Genomic DNA, 23,443 nt, shown 5'->3' with positions numbered 1-23,443 from the left:
CCTTTCACTGGAACTAACCCCTGAAAAACAACCCCACACCACAATCCCCCCTCCACCAAACTTTACACTTGCAGTCAGGCAAGTACCGTTCTCCTGGCAACCGCCAAACCCAGACTCGTCCATCGGATTGCCAGACAGAGAAGCGTGATTGGTCACTCCAGAGAACACGTGGAATGGAATATTTAGTAGTGAGGAAATTTCACGAATAGACTTATGGCACAGGTGGCAACCTATCACGGTACCACGCTTGATTTCACTGAGCTCCTGAGAGCGACCCATTCTTTCACAAATGTTTGTAGAAGCGTCTGCATGCCAAGGTGCTTGATTTTATACACCTGTGGCCATAGAAGTTATTGAAACCTGAATTCAATTATTTGGAGGGGTGTCCCGATACTTTTGGCAATATAGTGTACATACAAGCAAAATACGAGGGCTCGTATCATAAATGTTTGAAAACTGCTCTTTTTTCACATCCTCGTCTTTGTTTTTTATATTGCCTGTGGATAAATTTGCCGGCTTGGGGCAGATCACGCTATAAATAAACGCGTAATCGCTTACTTTAATGTTCTCTGTGTTTACTTCTGTATGACAGCGTGCTGCGTGGCATCTTTTTATCGTTCTTTTGCAAGAATGTCACCGCATTAATATCAAACGGAGTGTCTATATATGCATTTTTCTGTCCAAATGTCTTTGAATTAACCGGTGTTTTGGTGATTTAAAACTTCTTAGTAGAGGAACCACAGGTGTACTTCATCACATGAACTATAATCATGATCCACCATACACAAACAAACAAGTCACACAATACTTTGTCTTCATTTTGAACAGTCTACACTACTGTTTAAAAGTTTCGGGCTGGTAAGGTGGTTTAATGTTTTCTTTTAAATCATGCCTCTCGGTTTGATATTTCATTAGATGATGTAATAACATTCAGACATTAAATGTCCAAATACGTTATTGATGTTACTGTAGGTAGTTACAGCATGTATTAAAGCCACACACAAGTCTCCATTACAGAATAAACATGCATGTTTACCACTGAGCGTTCTCTTATCTTCATCTGCTGGTGATTCTGCCTCTTCAGACACTTCTCCTGTTTACAGACGTCAGATGATCAGATTCAGCAGAGCAGAAAAAAGACAAAATTTGATGTGCAGCAAAAAGATAGACAGACAGACAGACAGACAGACAGACAGACAGACAGACAGACAGACAGACAGACAGACAGACAGATAGATAGATAGATAGATAGATAGATAGATAGATAGATAGATAGATAGATAGATAGATAGATAGATAGATAGATAGATAGATAGATAGATAGATAGATAGATAGATAGATAGATAGATAGATAGATAGATAGATAGATAGATAGATAGATAGATAGATTTGATTAAAATGGCAAAATCACTATATCTATGATAAATGGATATCACATTAAAAAAATCTAATGAGGTCATGTGACAATATTGATATATTTACCATTGCATGCTGTTTCACAGACTATGGTTTTAAATAGCATGCTGTATCAAGTATATAATGCACAGTTTTGTTCCATTCCACAGTGTTAGTTACTCTTATTACTCGGATTATCCAGCAGAGGGCAGTCATTGATAAATCTTGAAAATGAGCAGCATTAATTTAGCTGACAGTAACTGTCATTTTACTGATCACAATACCGTTCTGTAATTTCCGATGTTCCCCTTCTTTTTTTGAATTGTCATGGGGACTTTCTTCCGGGGGTCCGTTCACCCCCCCTGGCTCCGGGTTGTCTTCTCCGACCCTGTCTTTCTTTGGTCCTGACAGCTCTGGGCCTTTTTTTTGCTCCTGGATTTCTGCGGTTGCCTCCTGCTGTTCCTCCAGCTCTCGTTTGGCCTTCTCCTCCCTCTCTGGTGTGAGACACAGCGGGAGGCACATTATTCACCATTCGCTTTCTCTGAATGCATCAAATGTGCCAAAATGCTACAAAAGTTTGGATGCATCAAACTTTGTTTTAGTTTATTTTTGAAAGAAGTCACTTATGCTTACCAAGGCTGAATTTATTTAATCAAAAATACAGTAAAAAATAGTAATATTGGGAAATAGTGGTACAAACAAAAATAACTTTTCTATTTGAATATATATATAAAAATAAAATGTACTCCTGTGATGCGCCGAAATTTTGCAGCATCATTACTCCAGTGTAACATGATCCTCCAGAAATCATTTTTTTATGAAAATAATCAATGTTGAAAACAGTTGTGCAGCTTAATATTTCTGTGGAATCCATGAAACTTTTTTTAACACTTATAATGTTAATAACGTTTTTTTTTTGCACAAATATATATATATAAATACACATACATTATATATATATATATATATAATTTACCGGCAAAACATTATGACCGGTGAAGTGAATAACACCTGTTAGTGGGTGGGATATATTAGGCAGCAAGTGAACATTTTGTCCTTAAAGTTGATGTGTTAGAAGCAGGAAAATGGGCAAGCGTAAGGATTTGAGCGAGTTTGACAAGGGCCACATTGTGATGGCTAGACGACTGGGTCAGAGCATCTCCAAAACTGCAGCTCTTGTGGGGTGTTCCCGGTCTGCAGTGGTCAGTCTCTATCAAAAGTGCTCCAAGGAAGGAACAGTGGTGAACCGGCGACAGGGTCATGGGCCCTCATTGATGCACGTGGGGAGCGAAGGCTGGCCCGTGTGGTCCGATCAAACAGACAAGCTACTGTAGCTCAAATTGCTCAAGAAATTCATGCTGGTTCTGATAAAGGTGTCAGAATACACAGTGCATCACAGTCTCTTTCAGCAGGATAATGTGCCCTGCCACAAAGCAAAAATGGAATTCAGGAATGGTTTGAGGAGCACAACGAGTTTGAGGTGTTGACTTGGCCTCCAAATTCCCCAGATCTCAATCCAACCGAGCATCTGTGGGATGTGCTGAGCAAAAAAATCCGATCCATGGAGGCCCCACCTCACAACTTACAGGACTTAAAGGATCTGCTGCTAACATCTTGGTGCCAGATACCACAGCACACCTTCAGGAGTCTAGTGGAGTCCATGCCTCGACGGGTCAGGGCTGTTTTGGCAGCAAAAGGATATTAGGTCATAATGTTATGCCTGATCGGTGTATATAGGCCTATCCTTACTGAACCCAAATATTTGAACAGAAGTGTATATTTAGATGCTTTTCACCAAAATAAATCGTAAAAATAACTTATTTCGACACTACATTTCCAAATTCCAGTGTGCAAACACTTCTCAAAAACATGCATTCTTACAGGGATCAATCTGCTCGTACCTTTATCTGCCTGCGTCTTCCACCGCTCTCTGTTCAGAGAAACCGCCTCGTTCCAGATGGCCTTGAAGTTCTTCAGGTCCACAGTGAGCAGCGAGCAGTTATGGGATGCGCTGCCATCAGAACCAGAGCTGTTCACACTGCCCCTCTTCACATCTCCGGCAGTAATACTGCTCGAGATGATGGGATAAGGACTCACCATAAATCACAATATTGCATATATATTGGCAGCAATCACATCCACTTAGCTTCTGTAACATCTCCATATCTACCTACATTTCCTGCTCTGTTGATCATTAATATGCTGCTGCTGCTTTGTGTCCTTTCTATGAACCTTCGGGCTGTTTTAGTTTACCATATATTCTAAGGGAAGGGATACAATTCAGTCCTTTATATGCAGAAGATGCATTTGTTACGAAAAGAAAGAATGTGCTCTTAAGCTTAATCAGCATCGGCAATTCAACTCGTACTTAGAAGATCCAAAGAAACTTTTAAAGTTTGCTGTCTGAACTGATTACTTTAGACTAAATTACAAGGGTCAGAAACAGCAGTGCATTTACTCACATTCGCTCTCTTTCTAAGTGATCCAACTGAGCTATCTGACCGGGACTGAATTGGATTTGCAGTAATGACTGCAATAGAACCAGTGAATTGGGTTTCGATACTAAGGAAAGCTATGCCACTAGGCACTATTATTGCGGCCTCAGCACTAATTTCCCTAGTTTGTCTTAATTACCTTTCATTATCTCTATTCTTGTCTAATCAGAAGAAGAAAAAAAGAACTTCCAGACTCTGACCTGCGAAACCCAGCCAGGCTTGAGCTTGTGGCCTCTTCAATGAGCGGCGTGACGATCTTCTCGGTCATGTCCGTCAGAACCGTAAACGTGGGAACAACGATAAAGTCAATGAAACCTACAGGAAATGATAAAGAAATTGTTTATTTTGTGTGCAGAATTTAAAGAAAATATTTAAATAAATGATCCTTGTATGTAATTATGCATGATCTTCAAAAATAAATATGTGTTTCGGCTATTACAAACTTAATATGAGTAGTGCAATTTAGCGTAATTCATAATTTTGCAATTGCAATATTGAGATTTTATCGCAAGAATTTGTTCCAGTGTACGATAAAGTCAATGAAACCTACAGGAAATGATAAAGAAATTGTTTATTTTTCTGCGCGGTATTTAAAGAAAATACTTGAATAAATCATCCTTGTATGCAATTATACATGATCTTCAAAAATAAACATGTGTTTCGTCTATTACAAGTTTGAAGCTTACATGTGATTTTTTTCCCCCCTTTTCCAGCTTAATATGAGTATTGCAATTTAGCGTAATTCATAATTTTGCAATTGCAATATTAAGATTTAATCGCAAGAATTTGTTCCAGTGAACGATAAAGTCAATGAAACCTGCAGGAAATAGTTAATTTTTGTGCACTGAGCTCAATTTTTTAAAAATCTAATTTGAATAAATGATCCCCATACACATGATCTTCAAAAATAGCCATGTGTTTCAGCTATGGTAAGTTTAAAGCTGAAATTTATCAATTTTTCCCCTTTTCCAGCTTAATATGAGTATTGCAATTTAGCGTAATTCATAATTTTGCAATTGCAATATTTACATTTAATCATAAGAATTTGTGCCAGCATATGATAGTCAATGAAAAATAAATGGTTAATTTTTGTGCACTGAGTTCAAAAAAAAAAAAAAAAAAAAAACAGCTATTTGAATAAGTTATCCCCATATGCATGCTCTTCAAAAAATAGCCATGTGTTTCAGCTACGGTAAATTTAAAGATGAAATGTGTATTTTTCCCCCTTTTCCTGCTTAATATGAGTATTGCAATTTAGCATAATTCATAATTCCGCAATTGCAATAGTGAGATTTTATCGCATGAATTTGTGACAGCTTTTGATAAAGTTAATGAATCCTACAGGAAATGGTTCATTTTTGTGCACTGAGCTCAATTTTATATGTGTTTCCGCTATGGAAAGATTAAATGTGTATTTTTCCCCCTTTTCCAGCTTAATATGAGTATTGCAATTTAGCGTAATTCATAAATTTGCCATTGCAGTATTGAGATTTAATTGCAAGCATTTGTGTCTGTGTACTTAGCGTGTGTTTGTGTCACTCACCGATCTGGGACTGGGCCACCATAGTGGACTTACGGTCACACAGAGGTGAGAAAGGTAGACCAAGCTCTGCCTCCTTATCACCCTGTCAACACAAACACATCATTCAACTGCATTGCTATAATAATGCATTACATAGTTTTGTATCAGGGGAAAATTTTCAAAAATATTGCACAACTGTTAACCAACACAGGTATGAAATGTATGTGGCACTTTCCACAAAGAGAGTACAAAACGGCCTCAAACTGACAATTATTTTTTGTCAACAATAGTTAAAGGCACAATATGTAAGATTTTTGGATTCAAATATCCAAAAACCACTAGAACAATGTTATATATTTTGTTGACTTGTGCACTTACATTATCCCAAATGTTTCGAAGAATGTTCGAAATCTTTAAAGAAATCATCAATTTTAACCAGGACACGGACCGTGTACCTGCGTCGCCTATCAATGACATCATACCCGCGTTACACTCGATTCAATGACATCATACCCGCGTTCAGAGGTGGACAAAGTACAGAACTCCATTACTTGAGTAAAAGTAAAAATACTATTGGTTAAATATTACTCCATTACAAGTGAAAGTTGTAAAGATAGATTTTTACTTAAGTAAAAGTACAGAAGTACTTGCTTTTAAAAGTACTTAAGTATCAATAGTAAAAGTAAACACATTATTTTATTATCGTTGCATTGTTGTATGAATGCACGCTATTCCATCATGGTGGTTTAAACCAGTCATGCTCCAACTGACATGCTAGCATATCTTGAACTCATTTACATACTTGCTTAAAAGTTACAAAGCTCTTATCAAAGTCAAAATCATACTAGAAAAGAAAGGTTTCTACATATGTTTTTACATAATCCTGTCAAATAAACACAATTTCTGAAAGGACTTCAGTTAACATTATTAGCCCAACTACGCTTTTGCATGCTAACTAACATCATTGTGGAACATTATGTGTTTGCGCTGGATCCACAAGGCTATGGCAACTTGGCGGGTAAATCTATAAAAATCATTTGACCAATCATATCATACCAGTGTTAATTTTGACAGCAAATTTGGATTTAGTTTTAGTTAGTCTTTTGACTATAACATTTTAGGCATCTGAATTGTTTTAGTTTTAGTCTAGTTTTAATTGACTATAATAAGATTTTAGTTTTCAATAGACTAAAATTCAGTACTTGTGGTCTGGCATCTGAGAGGCAGCTTTCTGTGTGCACTTTCATGTCGTTGCACTTTTTTAGACTTATCCACGTCTGCTCTTCTGAATTTTAACTTCTCAGTATGACTATGTTTGCGCGCACTGCGTCTGGGAACTGCCGCCTTCTATTTTGCCATCAATTGATTGGTGTTCAAAAAATACTTGGAAATCATTGAACTTCATGTGATCCTACAAGAGTGATTACTGATGGGCTGTCTGCAAAAAAAAAAAAAACGCATCACGTTTTAAAGAAGAAAACAAATCATCCACTTACTTTCAAAGCGGCTACAACTTTCTACTTCGAGGGCCTTGATAGAAATGTAGTGGAGTAAAAAGTATGATATTTCTCTTTCTAATGTAGTGAAGTAAAAGTAAAAGTTTCCAGAAAAAATACTACTCAAGGAAAGTACAGATACTCAAAAAGTGTACTTAAGTACAGTACTCAAGTAAATGTACTTAGTTACTGTCCACCTCTGCCCGCGTTACACTTGATTTTTGGACTTATTTTAATATATTATGTGTTTTATTAGACAGGTGAGCAACTGTTTGGATACATTCCTTGACAGAAAACTAATCATTGTTATATAGCTTGTCTTATTGTTTAAATCGCGTTTTCACCACGAATACCATGTTTTACCATGCCGAATATCGATCTAGCTCACTGCAGTGTGAACAAGTGTCTCATATTTGTGAACGCGCATAGTAGCATTATAACACGACTTTCAACACACTCAAATGATTGTAAACAGCACTGTTACTCGACATACGCATGAGCAGAAGAAGCTGAAGCAAGGCGCCATCAAGCTACACCTTTGTTTTCAATAAGCGACCTCTAGTGGCGAAAAATGACATATTGTGGCTTTAAATGTGCTGTATGTAATTTTTTTTTTCACTATACTAAAGCACAAAAATACCATAATATGTTTTAGATATTTAGGAAACACACTAAGTGTACATCCCTGTTTCTCTTAATTATGCTGCACTTTAAGGCTTAAAGTGTCATGATGAAACCCTAAACCTAATTTTCTGAGATTTTAACACATGTATGTGTGTTGAACATCATGGAAGACAATGTTACCATCTGTAAGTTTTGAATGTGAGAGAAAACTAGTTAATTTGAAACCTTTTTGCTCTCTTTTAAACTTCCTTGGTTTCAACTTCATCTTCATGTCAACGTCTTAGGATGTGACGTTTTCTCGTACTATAATACGGCGATGACTCATCGTTGTCTCATAATTATTCATGAGACTGCGTGTCTTTATCCTATGAGAAGACGCGTTGCTTAATTCATGACAGCACGTGCTTAAGTATTCATGCCAGTACGCGTTGATAGGCATTTTCCTCTGTCAGGCACTTCAAACAGTGAGATCGCATACAGTAAGTGAGAGATGCATTAAAGGGTTAGTTCACCCAAAAATGAAAATTCTGTCATTAATTACTCACCCTTATGTCGTTCAACACCCGTATGGCTCTACAATAATTTTACGATGCGACGACAATTTTTGTGCGCAAAAAAAATAAAAAAAACACCTTTATCCAACTTGTTATTGTCTTCCGTGTGTGCCGCCATGACGCATGCGCGAGAATATGATGTAGCGCCAGCGTTCGGGAATCCATGAAATGCACACTTAAGCCCCATTTTGAGAACTACGCTGAGACCTAAAGCACGATCAATGTAGAATCCAACAGCGTAGACACGCGCGTCTTCCTCTGATTGTAAACAAATCGCTTCTGGGTCATGTGTCCGAACGCCGGATCTGCGTCATATTCTCGCGCATGCGTCGTGGAGGCACACACGGAAGACAAGAACAAGTTGGATAAAGGTGTTATTTTGATTTTTTTTTTCGCACAAAAACTATTGTCGTCGCATCGTAAAAATTATTGTAGAGTCACTGTGGTGAGATGGACTTTGTTGTAAACAACCAGTTAAATAACCCTCAGTTATTTGAATTAGTTTGGAGCTTATTATATTATTCTGATATTATTCCCTATATTATATATCGTAATTCTATATTTTCTTAATATTAGTTATGTTTTATTATATTTTGGAACGTTACTTTGCACTCTTTAAGTTATTTAACCTATAGAGACTTTTATTATGAAAGGCGTCTTGCCGGAAAGTCAAACAGATCGCTCGTGCAGACGCGCACAGAGAGAGCTCGCACACGGAAAATAAAAACACTGACGGAGATACGGAGCCATGCGGTCACGGAGATAATAAGTTTATTAAGGACACTTTTAAGTGGATTTAAGCATTTAGATGCTGTTTGTTGTTTTCATTTTGCAGTATTTTTTGTTTGTTTTGTTTTGCACCTGGTTGAAAAGGAGTACAAGGTATTCATTTATATTTAAGCACTTATGTATATATATATAATATCTTGTCTTAATGATTGTTCTCTTACGAGAGGTTCTCTCGTATTGCGTAAGTTCCTTACGCTACGGGAAAGTATTCTTTCTTCGAGATTTCTGAAAACCCCAAAATTATCCTTAATTTTGTAACATTGTCAACGCAGTGCGGCAGCCTGGCAGACCATAGCAGGCTATTCCAGCGTGCTATTGGCTGCTCTGCTGGCAACTGCAGCAGCCTATCGGTGAGCCCGCGTGACGTGGCGACCAATGAGGGCGCTTCGCGCCCACCTGGCTTCATTTGCCTACAGGTGGGGCGTGGCCACGTGTATATAAGCAGGGCTCACGGGATGCATATTCGATTTTCTTTTCTTCAGCGAAGCCCTTCGCATCGCTGGATCTGGAACCCGCCGCCGTGACCGCGCAGACAAGCAAGCAGAGGACAGCGCCTGAGGAAGCCGGCAGCATCGCGCCACCTTCAGCCTTCCGTGCCTGCTCTGCTATCCGGCAGCCCCATATCCTTTTACGCTCAAAGTGTTGTCGCCGCTGCGTCACACTTTTCACAAAAAGAGCAGAGCGTTGATACAAATGTCTCGTTCCACCTGCGGCTCGTGTCACGCGCAGCTCAGCTCCGGGGACCGCCATGTGATCTGCGCTCTCTGCCTGGGCCGTGATCACGCCGCCGCCGCACTCCACGCTGGCGGATGCCAAGAGTGCGAAGAACTGACGATGTCGACCCTGCGGGCTCGACTCGTCCTGTTCGAAGATGATATCCCTCCAGTCCCTGCCACGCCGCGCAAGAAGAAGCGCCGCTCGCAGCGGACTCCGGAGCTCGCAGAGAGAAGCTCGCCGGAACCTTTCCCGCCCGCTTCACTCTCGCCTTCCCCGCCCCCACCCCAGGCCGCCATTTCTGTTGCCGCCTCCGGGGATGAGGCGGATGCGGCCGCAGAACGCGCCGACAGCTGCTCCATCATGGCTTCCGACAGCGAGGACTGGTCTTCCGCATCCTCTTCAGTCCGGGGCTCCGGACGCTCTCGAGCGGGTGAGGACGCCGAACTCTTGCGCCTTCTCACCCGGGCTGTCGAGCAGCTAGGCCTCGAATGGGCCCCGCCCAAGGTGGCAGCGCCGAACCGACTTGACGGAAGCTTCCTAAACAGTCGCCGCCGTGCGCCCACCTCCAGGACTGCACCCTTTTTGCCGGAGCTTCACGAGGAGCTCGCAAAGTCCTGGAATGCGCCATTCTCCGCGAGGGTCTCGTCTCAGGCTTCTTCGACGCTCTCACAAGTTGACGGCGCGGCCGAGAAAGGCTACAACGCTATCCCTCCGGTGGAAGAGGCGGTCGCAGCGCACCTTTGCCCGCCTTCTGGTTGGCGCTCAAAGGCTGCCCTCCCGTCTAAGGCCTGCAGAGTGACGTCATCGCTGATCGGCCGCGCTTTCGCTGCCTCCGGTCAAGCTGCGTCCGCTCTGCACTCTATGGCCGTGCTGCAAATCCTCCAAGCTAATCTCCTCCGCGACATGGACGAGAAATGCTGTGACGCTGAGTTAATCATGGATTTGCGAAGCGCGACGGATCTCTCCCTTCGCGCCACCAAGACCGCAGCACAGGCCCTCGGACGCTCTATGGCCTCCCTCACGGTAGCTGAGCGCCACCTCTGGCTCACGCTCGCGGACATGCGAGAAACAGAGCGCGCGGCCTTCCTAAACGCCCCGCTCTCTCCGTCTGGGCTTTTCGGACCAGCGGTCAAGGGGATCGTCGACCGTTTCTCCGAAGTGCAGAAAACGACGCAGGCCATGAACCTTTTCCTGCCTCGACGCCCCGGCGCTAGCAATAGCTCCGCTGCTCGCCGTCCTCGTGACCAGCCAGCAACGAGCTCCGCGCAGCGCCCAGCGCGGCCCCCTTCGTCTCAGAGAAGACCGAGCGGCCGCCCCAGATCGCGCTCTTCCAGCCGTGGTAAGCCGCCTCCACCTCGGGGCCCCCGGCCTAGGATCACGCTGAAGCCCGAGCCTCCAAAGTCCTCCTAGCAAGAGGCGAGAAACGACGGTTAAGTCCCGCCGCGGCCGGACCACCGTCAAAACTCTTTTTCCTGTCAGCCCCCACCACTGTGGCTGCTGCAGATGGATTTCACGCAGCCAACGAGCCGGCAAAAATGCCTTCTCGCCTGTCAACAACCGCCGTTTTTACGGCGAACCAGAGAAATCACAAAAGTTGCATTATTTCTGGTCGCACGGCTCGCGCCGTATGTGTTTCAAATGCAGTAAATGTGCCCACTTTTCTGTGTTCACCCCTACACACAAGCACTATAAACCCTGTGTCCCCCACTCACATAAAGCGGCCACCGGCCGCTCGAGTGCTAGAGTTAGGTCACGTGTCCGCTTGTTTGCGTCCACGACTAACCACCACACGCGCTGTCACACAGCCACTCTTAACCGGTCATGTTCCACGCGTAAGAGTTGTGCCCGCTCAAACGCGCTCACACATTTTCGCGAACATTATGCCTCAGGCGCCACGCGCCACGCCACACACCATTTATTTTCCGCCCAGGGTGGCCGGAGCGATGAGTGTAGGGCCGCACACAAGCCACTCCCCGCTCGAAGCGGCAGAGATGCAGTGTGTAGGGCGGCCAGCCATCGCGAGCGATCGGCTGGCCCACAGCACAGAGAGCGCGCGCACTGCGCCCGCCCCTCCTATACGGGCCGTCAAACCCGCGAAGCGCGGCGTTTCGAGCCCGGAGGCCGTTCTATCCCGTGTGGCGCACGCGAGAGCGTGGGAAGCCATTCCAGGTGTATCAGAATGGGTGCTGAAAACAGTAAAGCACGGCTACACTCTGCAGTTCGCTCGCCGCCCTCCGCGCTTCTGTGCGCGTACAGAGACGAGAGTGAGCGAGGAAGTAGCACATCTACTTCGAGCAGAAATAGCCACGCTGCTGTGCAAAGGGGCTATAGAACCGGTTCCCCACTCTATGAGCGAGTCAGGCTTTTACAGCCGGTATTTTCTCGTGCCAAAAAGGGATGGGTCGCTCAGACCGATTCTGGATCTGAGGCGTCTGAACAAAGCTCTTATGAAAAGATCGTTCAAGATGCTCACGACCAAGCAGATCCTCGCGCATATTCGCCCGAGAGACTGGCTAATCTCCCTAGATTTGAAAGATGCATATTTTCAAATCAAGATAACGCCGCGTCACAGGCCATTCTTACGATTCGCCTTCGACGGCCAGGCTTATCAATACACCGTCCTTCCGTTCGGCCTGTCACTAGCACCCCGTACATTTACGAAGTGCATGGACGCGGCCCTCGCTCCTCTGAGAAATCGAGGGATGCGAGTATTGAACTATCTGGACGATTGGCTCATCCTGGCGCAGTCGGAGGCCGAGCTCCTCGCCCACAGGGCAATGCTGCTCAGCCATCTGGACAGCCTAGGGCTCACGGTCAATTGGACCAAGAGCTCATTAGTGCCCACGCAATCAACCTCATTTCTGGGTTTGAATCTGGACACTGTGGCAATGTCAGCCCGCCTGTCACCCCATCGCGCGCGCCAAGTTCGGCGCATGGCTGCGTATTTTCGGCCAGGCAAAATCGCACCTCTCAAGCTGTTTCAGAGGATGCTGGGACGTATGGCCTCAGCTGCAGCTGTGCTCCAGCTGGGCTTAATGCGCATGCGCCCGCTGCAATGCTGGTTAAACGCCCGAGTGCCTCACAGGGCCTGGGCGTCCGGTGGCTTCAGGATCAGAGTGACTCAGGGCTGCGTGTCAGCCCTAGAGCCCTGGTTAGTAGCCGACTGGTACCAGAGGGGAGTGACGATGGGAGCCATCTCACACCGCAAGATCATCTCGACGGACGCCTCCACCACGGGTTGGGGCGCCGTTTTCGAGGGCAGATCAGCCTCGGGCCTTTGGTCGAGCGAGGAAAAACTCCTACACATAAACTGTTTGGAGATGATAGCGGTAGAGAACGCGCTCAAGCAGTTTCTCCCGCTTATACGAGGACACCATGTGTTAGTCCGGTCGGACAACACCACAGTGGTGTCCTACGTGAACCGGCAGGGCGGTGTCAGGTCCAGAGGTCTGGGCAATCTGACAGAACGCCTGCTCGTGTGGGCACACAGCTCGCTGCGCTCGTTGAGAGCTGCGCACGTGCCGGGCCACCTCAATGTGGGCCCGGACAAGCTGTCCAGGGGCCTCATTCTCCCAGGAGAATGGTCCCTGCACCCCCAGACAGTCCAGCTGGTATGGCGCCTGTTCGGCAGAGCGGAGCTCGACCTCTTTGCAACAAAAGAGAACGCCCGCTGCCCGACGTTTCTGTCCAAAAGCGAGGATGCGCTGTCCCAAACTTGGCCCAGCCTCCCGCTGTATGCTTTCCCGCCGATCTCCCTATTGCCCCAGGTCATAGCGAAAATCAGGGAAACGCGCCGTCCGGTGCTCCTTATAGCACCGCGCTGGGAGAACCAGATTTGGTACCCAGAGCTGGTGAAGCTGTCGCACTCACCCCCCTGGCCAGTTCCGCTGAGAGCAGACCTTCTCTCTCAAGCAGGAGGCTCAGTTTGGCATCCCCATCCAGAGCGATGGTCTCTGCATGTATGGGTGACCAACGGATACCCGTTGACCTGCCCGAAGGGGTTATGAACACGATTTCACACTCTAGAGCCCCCTCGACGAGGCGGTTATATAGTTCTAAGTGGTCGGTGTTCACTGAATGGTGTGTTTCCAAGGGATTGGACCCACAGCAATGTGGGGTCCAGCGGGTGCTCTCCTTCCTCCAAGAGCTTTTGGAATTGGGCAGGTCCCCTTCCACGCTCAAAGTGTATGTGGCGGCTATAGCAGCGTTCGCTCAGACGACGCTAGGTAGCACGCTAGGAAGGAACGAGCTCATCGTCCGTTTCCTCAGAGGAGCCAGACGGATGAATCCCCCGCGGCCCCCGTCGGTTCCTATATGGGATCTGGCCTTGGTCCTAGAGGCCCTGAAGGCTCATCCCTTTGAACCGCTCGAGACTGTGGAACCAAGGTTCCTTTCGCTGAAAACCACGTTTCTGATAGCTCTGGCTTCAGTGAAACGCGTGGGGGATCTACACGCGCTCTCAGTGAGCCCGGCGTGTATGGAGTTCGGTCCTAATGACTCTAAGGTCATTCTCAGACCGAGGCATGGTTATGTCCCCAAAGCGATCGGCACTCCCTTCAGGGCGCAGATTATCTCCCTCTCGGCTCTGCCAGCATCCGATGAGGGGGACGGTGGCAATTTCCTCTGCCCTGTCAGGGCATTGAGGGTTTATGTCACACGCTCCGCCGCCTTCAGGCGTTCTGAGCAGCTATTTGTTTCGTTTGGTGGGCGCACTAAAGGTCTCGCCTCCTCGAAACAGACCCTGTCCAGGTGGATAGTGGACGCGATTGCAACTGCATACGCTTCCAAACACCTGCAGTGCCCGCTAGGTGTCAGAGCACACTCCACCAGAGGCATGGCCTCTTCGTGGGCTTGGGCCAGAGGGATTTCCATCCACGATATCTGTATGGCGGCAGGCTGGGCCTCCCCGTCTACGTTCGTGAGATTTTACAATCTGGAAGTTCCTGCCTTACAGGCGAAAGTGTTATCAGTTCAATAGGGCCGTTGGTTCTGCCCAGTGATTCTGCGCAGACATAGCTCACATACTGGTAGTAAGTTCGGTACTAGGCTCATGTGAATTTGAAGGAGACCGGCGGTGCCGTTCCCTCATTTACGAGACGAGCTGTTGTGAGTTTGAAGGTGACCGGCGGTGCCGTTACCTCACTCATATAACAAGATATTGTGAATTTGAAGGCGACCGGCGTTGCCGCTCCCTCATTCATGAGACAAGGTGTGGTGAATTTGAAGGAGACCGGCAGGTGCCGTTCCCTCATTCATGGGACAGGGTGTTGTAACCACCCGTCGTAAACCACCCGTCAGTTCGAATGAAGTGTCTGTATATGTGGTGGCCCGTTTTTTCTTTACCGGCCACCCTGCCCGAGCAGTGTTATGGTCCCCGGTTCCCTGGGATACATATGCTGTATGCGAGGCGCGCACGGCGTTGACAATATGTTCCCGTAGCGTAAGGAACTTACGCAATACGAGAGAACCTCTCGTAAGAGAACGATACTCGGTTACTTAACGTAACCTCGGTTCTCTCTAGAAGAGGGAACGAGTATTGCGTTCCTTGCCGTGCGCCCCGCTGGCTTTTACGCTTCAGAACTAAGAAAACCGAATATGCAGCCCGTGAGCCCTGCTTATATACACGTGGCCACGCCCCACCTGTAGGCAAATGAAGCCAGGTGGGCGCGAAGCGCCCTCATTGGTCGCCACGTCACGCGGGCTCACCGATAGGCTGCTGCAGTTGCCAGCAGAGCAGCCAATAGCACGCTGGAATAGCCTGCTATGGTCTGCCAGGCTGCCGCACTGCGTTGACAATGTTACAAAATTAAGGATAATTTTGGGTTTTTCAGAAATCTCGAAGAAAGAATACTTTCCCGTAGCGTAAGGAACTTACGCAATACTCGTTCCCTCTTCTAGAGAGAACCGAGGTTACGTTAAGTAACCGAGTATCGTTTTATGTGTTTGTTTGATTTAAGAGTAATTTTATGTTTTTAGTATAAATGTTAGTATTAATTTCTAAATTTGTTGCTATAGTCAATTGTTTTGATTCATTTATATAAACGTGTATTATTTTCAAATTGCAACAATTGTTTATTTATCTTTTCTAGCTCTTACGTTGTTGTAAAGTCAACAAGGAAATAAAGAGACAAAGGACAGTACAACATCAGTGCATGAGCAAAATTATTTATTCAATTCAACCGGGCTGTAACAGTAAGAGCTTGCTTCCATTGATTCCATTTGCTGCCATAAATGATGACAGACCAAGGATCCAAGTCATGCACTCCTGTGAAAGAAATGGAAGCTTTAAAAATCCTACCTTCTCAAGACAGAGATACAGACGATGAGATGGAAGATCATTCTGATGGTGTAAAGACAGCTGAGGTACGTCACTCTGTCCGCAAACGAATTCCAACAGAAAAGATGATTGCATATCAAAAAGAGGAGTCACAAAAGGCAGAGAGAAAGCTTACACAGGCATATGAAAAATGGAAAGCTGAGGCTAGAAAGGCAAGAGGGCAGCTGAAAACAGACATTTCTGAGAGTCAACTAGCAACACTTACAGACACATTGGAAAATGAAAGAGACCTTGTGATGGAAGCGTACATGAAGGTTCGAAGTTATGTTGCTCCGTCTGCTGACACAAGGAGACGAATTGATGCATGCGATGCTGTGACAAAGGACATTGTAAAAATTGCTTATGAGAGGATTTCAGGTGTTGATGGAGACTTCGACAGTGAACAAGTAAAAGAACGTCTTTGTGAATTGCTTGATCGAGATTATGCTCGCTCTGTCTATGGTTCTACAGTCTCACGTGTCAGCTCCAAGTCGAGTACACCCCTGAGTCAACCTTCATTGAACTCCATCTTGATGGCTAAACGGATAGAGGCAGCAGCAGAGCTTGCAGCAAAGGAAGCAGAATATGTAACGATAATGGAGGAAAAGGAACAAAGAGAAAGAATACAACTTCTAGAAGAGAAGAAAAGGAGAGAACTTGATGCTGAAATGATGGAGTTAGAAAGATTACAAGCAGTAAAGGAGGTTAGAGCAGCTAGAGCAAGACTTGAAGTGTATGATAAGGAAGAAACCATTTCCTCTGCTAACCAGAACACTAGGCTACAGCAACATGTGAGCATTCCTATACAAGAACCTGTGTATTCACCCTCAATTAAGCCAACAATCAATGAGAAGTTGTTGCCGCCTCCCAATACTGACGTGTCTTACCTTGCGCAGGCTGTTCAAGACAGTATAACACTGAACAGACTTCCTATGCCAGAGCCAACAGTCTTCAGTGGTGACCCCATTCACTTTATTGAGTGGAAAGCTTCTTTCCAATCGCTCATCGACAGAAGACATGTCTCCTCAGCAGATAAGTTATACTACTTGAAGAAGTATGTCAGTGGTTCTGCTGGGAAAACTCTAGAAGGCATCTTCTACAGAACTGATGAGGAAGCTTACAAGGATGCATGGAAAAGACTTCAGGATCGTTATGGACAGCCATTCATTATACAAAGAGCATTCAGAGAGAAACTCACAAGCTGGCCTAGAATCCAGCCCAAGGACGCTGAAGGACTCAGAAATTTCTCAGATTTCCTGAATGCATGTGAAGACGCTATGCCTCATGTTAAGGGACTGGAAATATTGAATGACTGCGAGGAGAATAGGAAACTGGTCAGCAAACTCCCTGATTGGGCGGCTGCCCGCTGGAATCGTCAAGCTACGCAAACACTGAGTGAGACTCAAGATTTCCCAACCTTCCATGACTTCGCCAGCTTCATGTCAGTTGAGGCTGAGGTAGCCTGCAACCCAGTCACTTCCTTCTATGCTCTTCACGCCTCTGAAGCTAATAAGGAGAGATATAACCTAAAGGTTAGTAAGAACAAAGCTAATGTCTTCCACACAAAGATTGTCACACAGCATGAGAATCCGAAGCCAACTAGTAAGGTCTTCAAACCTTGTCTGTTCTGTCAAAGCAGTGAACATCAAATTCATGATTGCTTTAAATTCTCGGCAAAGTCTCTTGAAGAGCGGAGACAGTTCATAAAGGACACAAAGCTGTGCTATGGATGTTTGAAGCCTGGACACAGTTCCAGAGACTGTCGTTTCAGACATACCTGCAATACCTGTAAAAGAAGACATCCTACCTACTTGCACGATGATAGCTTCGTAAGAAAGGTGAAGTCCTCCCCTGTTCATAGCCCAGAGAACGCACACGAAAGAGTTGAGACAACGTCTTTAAGTGTAGAATCTGGATGCACGTCTGCTAACACCTCAATGATTGTGCCAGTGTGGTTGTCCTCACAAAACGACCCAGACTCTGAGAAACTTGTCTACGCTCTGTTAGACACACAAAGTGATACTGTCTTCATTGAATATGCAGTAAGTCAAAGTCTAAAGGATGACTCATGTCCAGTGACACTTAAGCTCACTACTATGGTTGGAAGAGATTCTTTGATATCAAGTGAAAGAGTTTCTGGTCTCAGAGTTAGAGGCTTTAATTCCACAGTAGTTCTAGACCTTCCCCCCGCATACACTAAGGAATGTATCCCTGTGGACCGTGCACACATCCCTACCAGTGAAACTGCCAGGCGTTGGAAACATCTTGCTACTCTGACAGACAGAATTCTTCCGCTTCAAGACTGTGAAGTGGGTCTTCTCATAGGATATAATTGTTCCAGAGCTTTAGCACCCAGAGAAGTGATTCTTGGAGCAGACAACGAGCCATATGCTGTTTGTACAGATCTCGGATGGAGCATCGTGGGCCCTTCCTTGATACATCATGTGTCACAAAGTGGGGTTAGCATGTGCCACAGAGTATCCATTAAGGAGATTCCTTCTGTAATGCCAGCTGATGTGATCAAAGTGCTGGAGTCAGATTTCAAGGATACTAAAGAAAACACAAGAGTGGTGTCTCAAGAGGACATTATGTTCTTGAATAAACTGGAAGAAAGCATTAGAATGAACAAAGACAGCCACTTGGAAATGCCCCTTCCATTCAAAAAAAGACCCTATCTTCCAGATAATGAGCCTCTTGCTGCCATGAGACTTCAACATCTAAAGCGGAGATTAATAAAGGACCTGGAGTACAGAGAACGTTATGTGAAGTTCATGGAAGAAGTAATAGAGCACAGTGAAGCTGAAGGAGTCACTGATGAAGGAAAGGAAGGAGAAAAATGGTACATCCCTCATCACGGGGTGTATCACGCGAAGAAGCCAGGGAAATTACGTGTAGTCTTTGACTGCTCTGCCAGATACAAGGGAACCAGCTTGAACGATCATCTTCTCACAGGCCCTGACCTGATGAACAGCCTGACTGGCATTCTTTTACGGTTCCGACAGTATCCAGTGGCCTTGATATGTGATATTGAGAGGATGTTCCACCAGTTCTATGTTAACGAAGCAGATCGGGATTATTTACGATTTCTCTGGTGGAGAAAGGGAGATTTTGACTCAAAGCCTCAAACGTTCCGCATGAGAGTACATCTGTTTGGTGCCTCGTCATCCCCTGGGTGCGCCAACTACGGACTAAAGCATCTTGCAAGAGAAGGTGAACATCTTTATCCCCTAGGTTCACAATTCATTATGCGAGACTTCTACATGGATGATGGAGTCACCAGCGTCGAAAGTGCAGAGAAGGCTATCCAGATGGCCCTAGAAGCTCGCCAGGTTTGTGCACTTGGAGGTTTAAGGTTGCATAAGTTTGTGTCCAATGACAAGACAGTTTTGGAGAACATACCACCCTCTGAATGTGCTGTTGACATTACATCTGTCAATCTTTCCCTCACTGACCAGCCTTTGGAAAGAGCCTTGGGCATTTACTGGCATCTGGAACACGATAACTTCAGATTTCGTGTAAACCTAAAGGACCAGCCAGCAACCCGTAGAAGCATACTGTCTACAGTGGCCTCATTGTTTGACCCCCTAGGATTTCTTGCGCCATTCTTACTCAAAGGAAAGGCTATTCTTCAAGAAATGTGCAGAAAAGGCATGGGCTGGGATGATCCTTTACCAGATGGTTTGCAGCCAAGGTGGGAGCATTGGAAGGCTGATCTGGCTAACTTGGAGAAGATCGAGGTGCCTCGTTGTATTGTGCCTGCTGAGTTTGGGATAATCACAAGGAGAGAGATTCATCACTTCTCAGATGCAAGCACAAAGGGATATGGCCAGTGCTCATACCTTAGGCTCGAGAACGAACAAGGTGACGTCCATTGTGCTTTACTCATGGCGAAATCTCGAGTAGCCCCACTTAAGGTCACAACTATCCCTCGGTTAGAGTTGACCGCTGCGGTTGTGTCAGTTGCAGTTAATGATCTGTTAAAGGAAGAAATTAACCTTGCAGATGCAGAGGCATATTTCTGGACTGACTCTCAAGTGGTGTTAGGCTACATAAACAACGAAGCTCGCCGCTTCCACACGTTCGTCGCAAATCGAGTTCAGAGAATTCATCACAGTACAACTCCTCAACAGTGGCGATACATCCCCTCGGAAGAGAATCCAGCCGACTATGCATCACGAGGTATGAGTGTCAATGATCTTGTCACGTCCAGCTGGTTCAGAGGACCAAACGTTTTGTGGGAAAGGCAAATACCTCTACCTGTGGATGTTAACACACAACTTCCAATTGGAGACCCAGAGGTCAAGAAGGCTCAGTCACTGAACACGCAAACAGTACAATATTCCTGCTTATCCAACTGTCTCACAAGGTTGTCCTCATGGTCCAAAGTTATACAAGCAGTTGCACGTCTTCTTCGTCGAGTTAGGAAGGACAAGTCAAGTGACCACAGTACAGTGGCAGAACGTGAGGATGCTAAGCGCATCATCATCAAGGACTTACAAAGTCAGATGTATGCAGAAGAGATAGCCTTACTCCGTAAGGGCATGCAACTCCCACGCAGCAACAGGCTATACAATCAAGATGCCTTTGTCGACCACGACGGATTGCTCAAGGTGGGAGGAAGGCTTTGCTATTCTTCTGTCCCTAACTCCATTAAACATCCAGTGATAATTCCAAAGGGACACCATCTTACGAAACTTCTGATCGTTGATTGTCATGAAAAAACTGAACATCAAGGAAAAGGCATGACTGTAAATGAGATCAGATCAAGAGGAATTTGGATAACAGGAGTAAATAGGACTGTAGCCTCCTTTGTAAGAGAGTGTGTGAAATGTCGCAAACTTCGCAGACCCACAGAAGAGCAAAAAATGGCTAACCTGCCCTCAGAGCGTATAGATCCATCCCCTCCATTCACATACTGCGGAATGGATGTTTTTGGTCCATTCATCACCAGACAAGGTCGTAAATCATGCAAGAGGTATGGACTTCTCTTTACCTGTTTCTGTTGCAGAGCCATCCATATTGAGATGCTGGATGACATGTCCACGGACGCCTTTATCAACGGCCTGCGTTGTTTCATCGCTATCAGAGGAGCAGTTCGTCAAATAAAGTGCGACCAAGGCAGTAATTTCATTGGAGCCAAGAATGAGTTTGCTAAGGCCATGAAAGAGATTGACACCAATCGTCTGGTAACGTTCTTAGCAGAAAAACAATGTGACTTTGTCTTCAACGCACCCCATTCAAGTCACACTGGAGGAGTTTGGGAAAGACAGATTAGAACTGTGCGAAATGTTCTTCATTCCACTCTGTCCTTATCTACTGGAAGGCTAGATGATTCTTCCCTTCGGACCTTCTTCTTCGAAGCTATGGCAATTGTAAATAGCCGACCGCTCACAGTAGATAATCTGAATGATCCTAAAAGTCCAGAACCCCTTACCCCAAATCACCTGCTCACTCTAAAAACTACCCAAGCTCTACCACCCCCTGGCAAGTTCATCAGAGAAGACATGTATGCTCGCAAGAGATGGCGCCATGTCCAATACTTAGCTGAGCAATTTTGGGGCCGTTGGCAGAAGGAGTATGTGTCTAATATTGCAACAAGACAATGCTGGCTTACACCAAGAAGGAACATGCAAGTTGGAGATATAGTCTTGGAGAAGGCAGACGATCTGCCCAGGAATGAGTGGCGCTTGGCAGAAGTTATTGAGACTGTCGTTGACAAGGATGGTTTGGTAAGAAGAGTGAAGATACGTTTCGGAGACAGGAAACTGGGGAAGGATGGTAAACGTCTGAACAAACCATCAATGGTTGAGCGCCCAGTGCAGAAGCTGGTCCTGCTGCAGGAGGCAGCCTGAACTTCCTGACATATCCTTTGATCTATGCAGTCCATATAGAATATGTTTCAGGTTTACTTTTGCATCTAGCTTGAAATAGGTAATTTATTTTAGAAATCATTTGTAATTTAAAGTTTGAGTTTTGAAGTCACTCATGATTTGGTGGGAGTGTAAACAACCAGTTAAATAACCCTCAGTTATTTGAATTAGTTTGGAGCTTATTATATTATTCTGATATTATTCCCTATATTATATATCGTAATTCTATATTTTCTTAATATTAGTTATGTTTTATTATATTTTGGAACGTTACTTTGCACTCTTTAAGTTATTTAACCTATAGAGACTTTTATTATGAAAGGCGTCTTGCCGGAAAGTCAAACAGATCGCTCGTGCAGACGCGCACAGAGAGAGCTCGCACACGGAAGATAAAAACACTGACGGAGATACGGAGCCATGCGGTCACGGAGATAATAAGTTTATTAAGGACACTTTTAAGTGGATTTAAGCATTTAGATGCTGTTTGTTGTTTTCATTTTGCAGTATTTTTTGTTTGTTTTGTTTTGCACCTGGTTGAAAAGGAGTACAAGGTATTCATTTATATTTAAGCACTTATGTATATATATAATATCTTGTCTTAATGATTGTTTTATGTGTTTGTTTGATTTAAGAGTAATTTTATGTTTTTAGTATAAATGTTAGTATTAATTTCTAAATTTGTTGCTATAGTCAATTGTTTTGATTCATTTATATAAACGTGTATTATTTTCAAATTGCAACAATTGTTTATTTATCTTTTCTAGCTCTTACGTTGTTGTAAAGTCAACAAGGAAATAAAGAGACAAAGGACAGTACAACATCAGTGCATGAGCAAAATTATTTATTCAATTCAACCGGGCTGTAACATTTGTAACGACGTTTTAAGTGCCTTTTATCGGTCTTGGGAGTATAAGTGTACTGAATGCCAATGGAGGCCTATCTGAAGCCTTTCTCAGCCATCAGCTTTCAACAAAAATATCTTCATTTGTGTTCCGAATATGAACGGAGGTCTTACGGGTGTCGAACGACATGAGGGTGAGTAATTAATGACAGAATTTTCATTTTTGGGTGAACTAACCCTTTAATGGATCAACATTTTTAGTTTTTTCCGCTTTGTATGAGTTTCTGCGTTGCATACGTTCTCTTCAATAGATCCTGAGTCTTCACACAAACACGATTAATCCACACTGTGAGTGTAACGGTAATTTAACCGACCAAACGGCTTATAAAAACTCAACAACATAAGCCTCAAAAGTTTTCAAAGGTATGCAACAGCGTGTTCATATATATTTCCGATGCAGAGAACAAATTGCGAATGGCTGTGCATTTAATTGTCCAATGAATTATAGCTGTCACAGGATATATATGTATTAGTGTAACGGTAAGCTTACAAATCCATGTGTATATTGTGTTGCACTTTTATAGCATTTTTCAGAACGGTGGTGAGAACTGACTGCTGCTGAAACAGGGGGTTTCATGACCCTTTAATATAATGTAAACGAATGAGTTATAAAAAATGCACCCCCCCTAGCAGTTGTTCTGAAGGGCAAACTTAGCTGTATAGACCAAAACCAATTTTTTGTTTTTTTAATGCTGTAAAGTTGGGCATTTTAATATGTGGCTCAATGAGATTCTGCTCCCTTCTGGAGCCTGTCCCTAGCGGC

The 23,443-nt window shown here is 44.6% G+C and overlaps 1 protein-coding gene across 1 annotated transcript in view; it reads right to left on the bottom strand.

The window, feature by feature from the left end:
- The window catches only part of pde1cb (phosphodiesterase 1C, calmodulin-dependent b), a 110,827-nt gene that overhangs the window by 3,400 nt on the left and 83,984 nt on the right, over positions 1-23,443 (bottom strand). Inside the window, exons 12-16 of the mRNA XM_079820607.1 lie at positions 5,435-5,516; positions 4,092-4,206; positions 3,298-3,464; positions 1,681-1,890; positions 1,037-1,093 (exon numbers count right to left, since the gene is read on the bottom strand). Of these exons, the coding sequence (XP_079676733.1) occupies positions 1,037-1,093; positions 1,681-1,890; positions 3,298-3,464; positions 4,092-4,206; positions 5,435-5,516 (631 nt within the window). The remainder of the gene's footprint in view (positions 1-1,036; positions 1,094-1,680; positions 1,891-3,297; positions 3,465-4,091; positions 4,207-5,434; positions 5,517-23,443) is intronic.

This window comes from Gobio gobio, assembly GCF_949357685.1.
Source record: "Gobio gobio genome assembly, chromosome: 6".
Classification (NCBI taxonomy): Eukaryota; Metazoa; Chordata; class Actinopteri; order Cypriniformes; family Gobionidae; genus Gobio; species Gobio gobio.
Note: the sequence above shows the minus strand (reverse complement) of the source record. Positions and strands in the feature narration are given on the sequence as shown.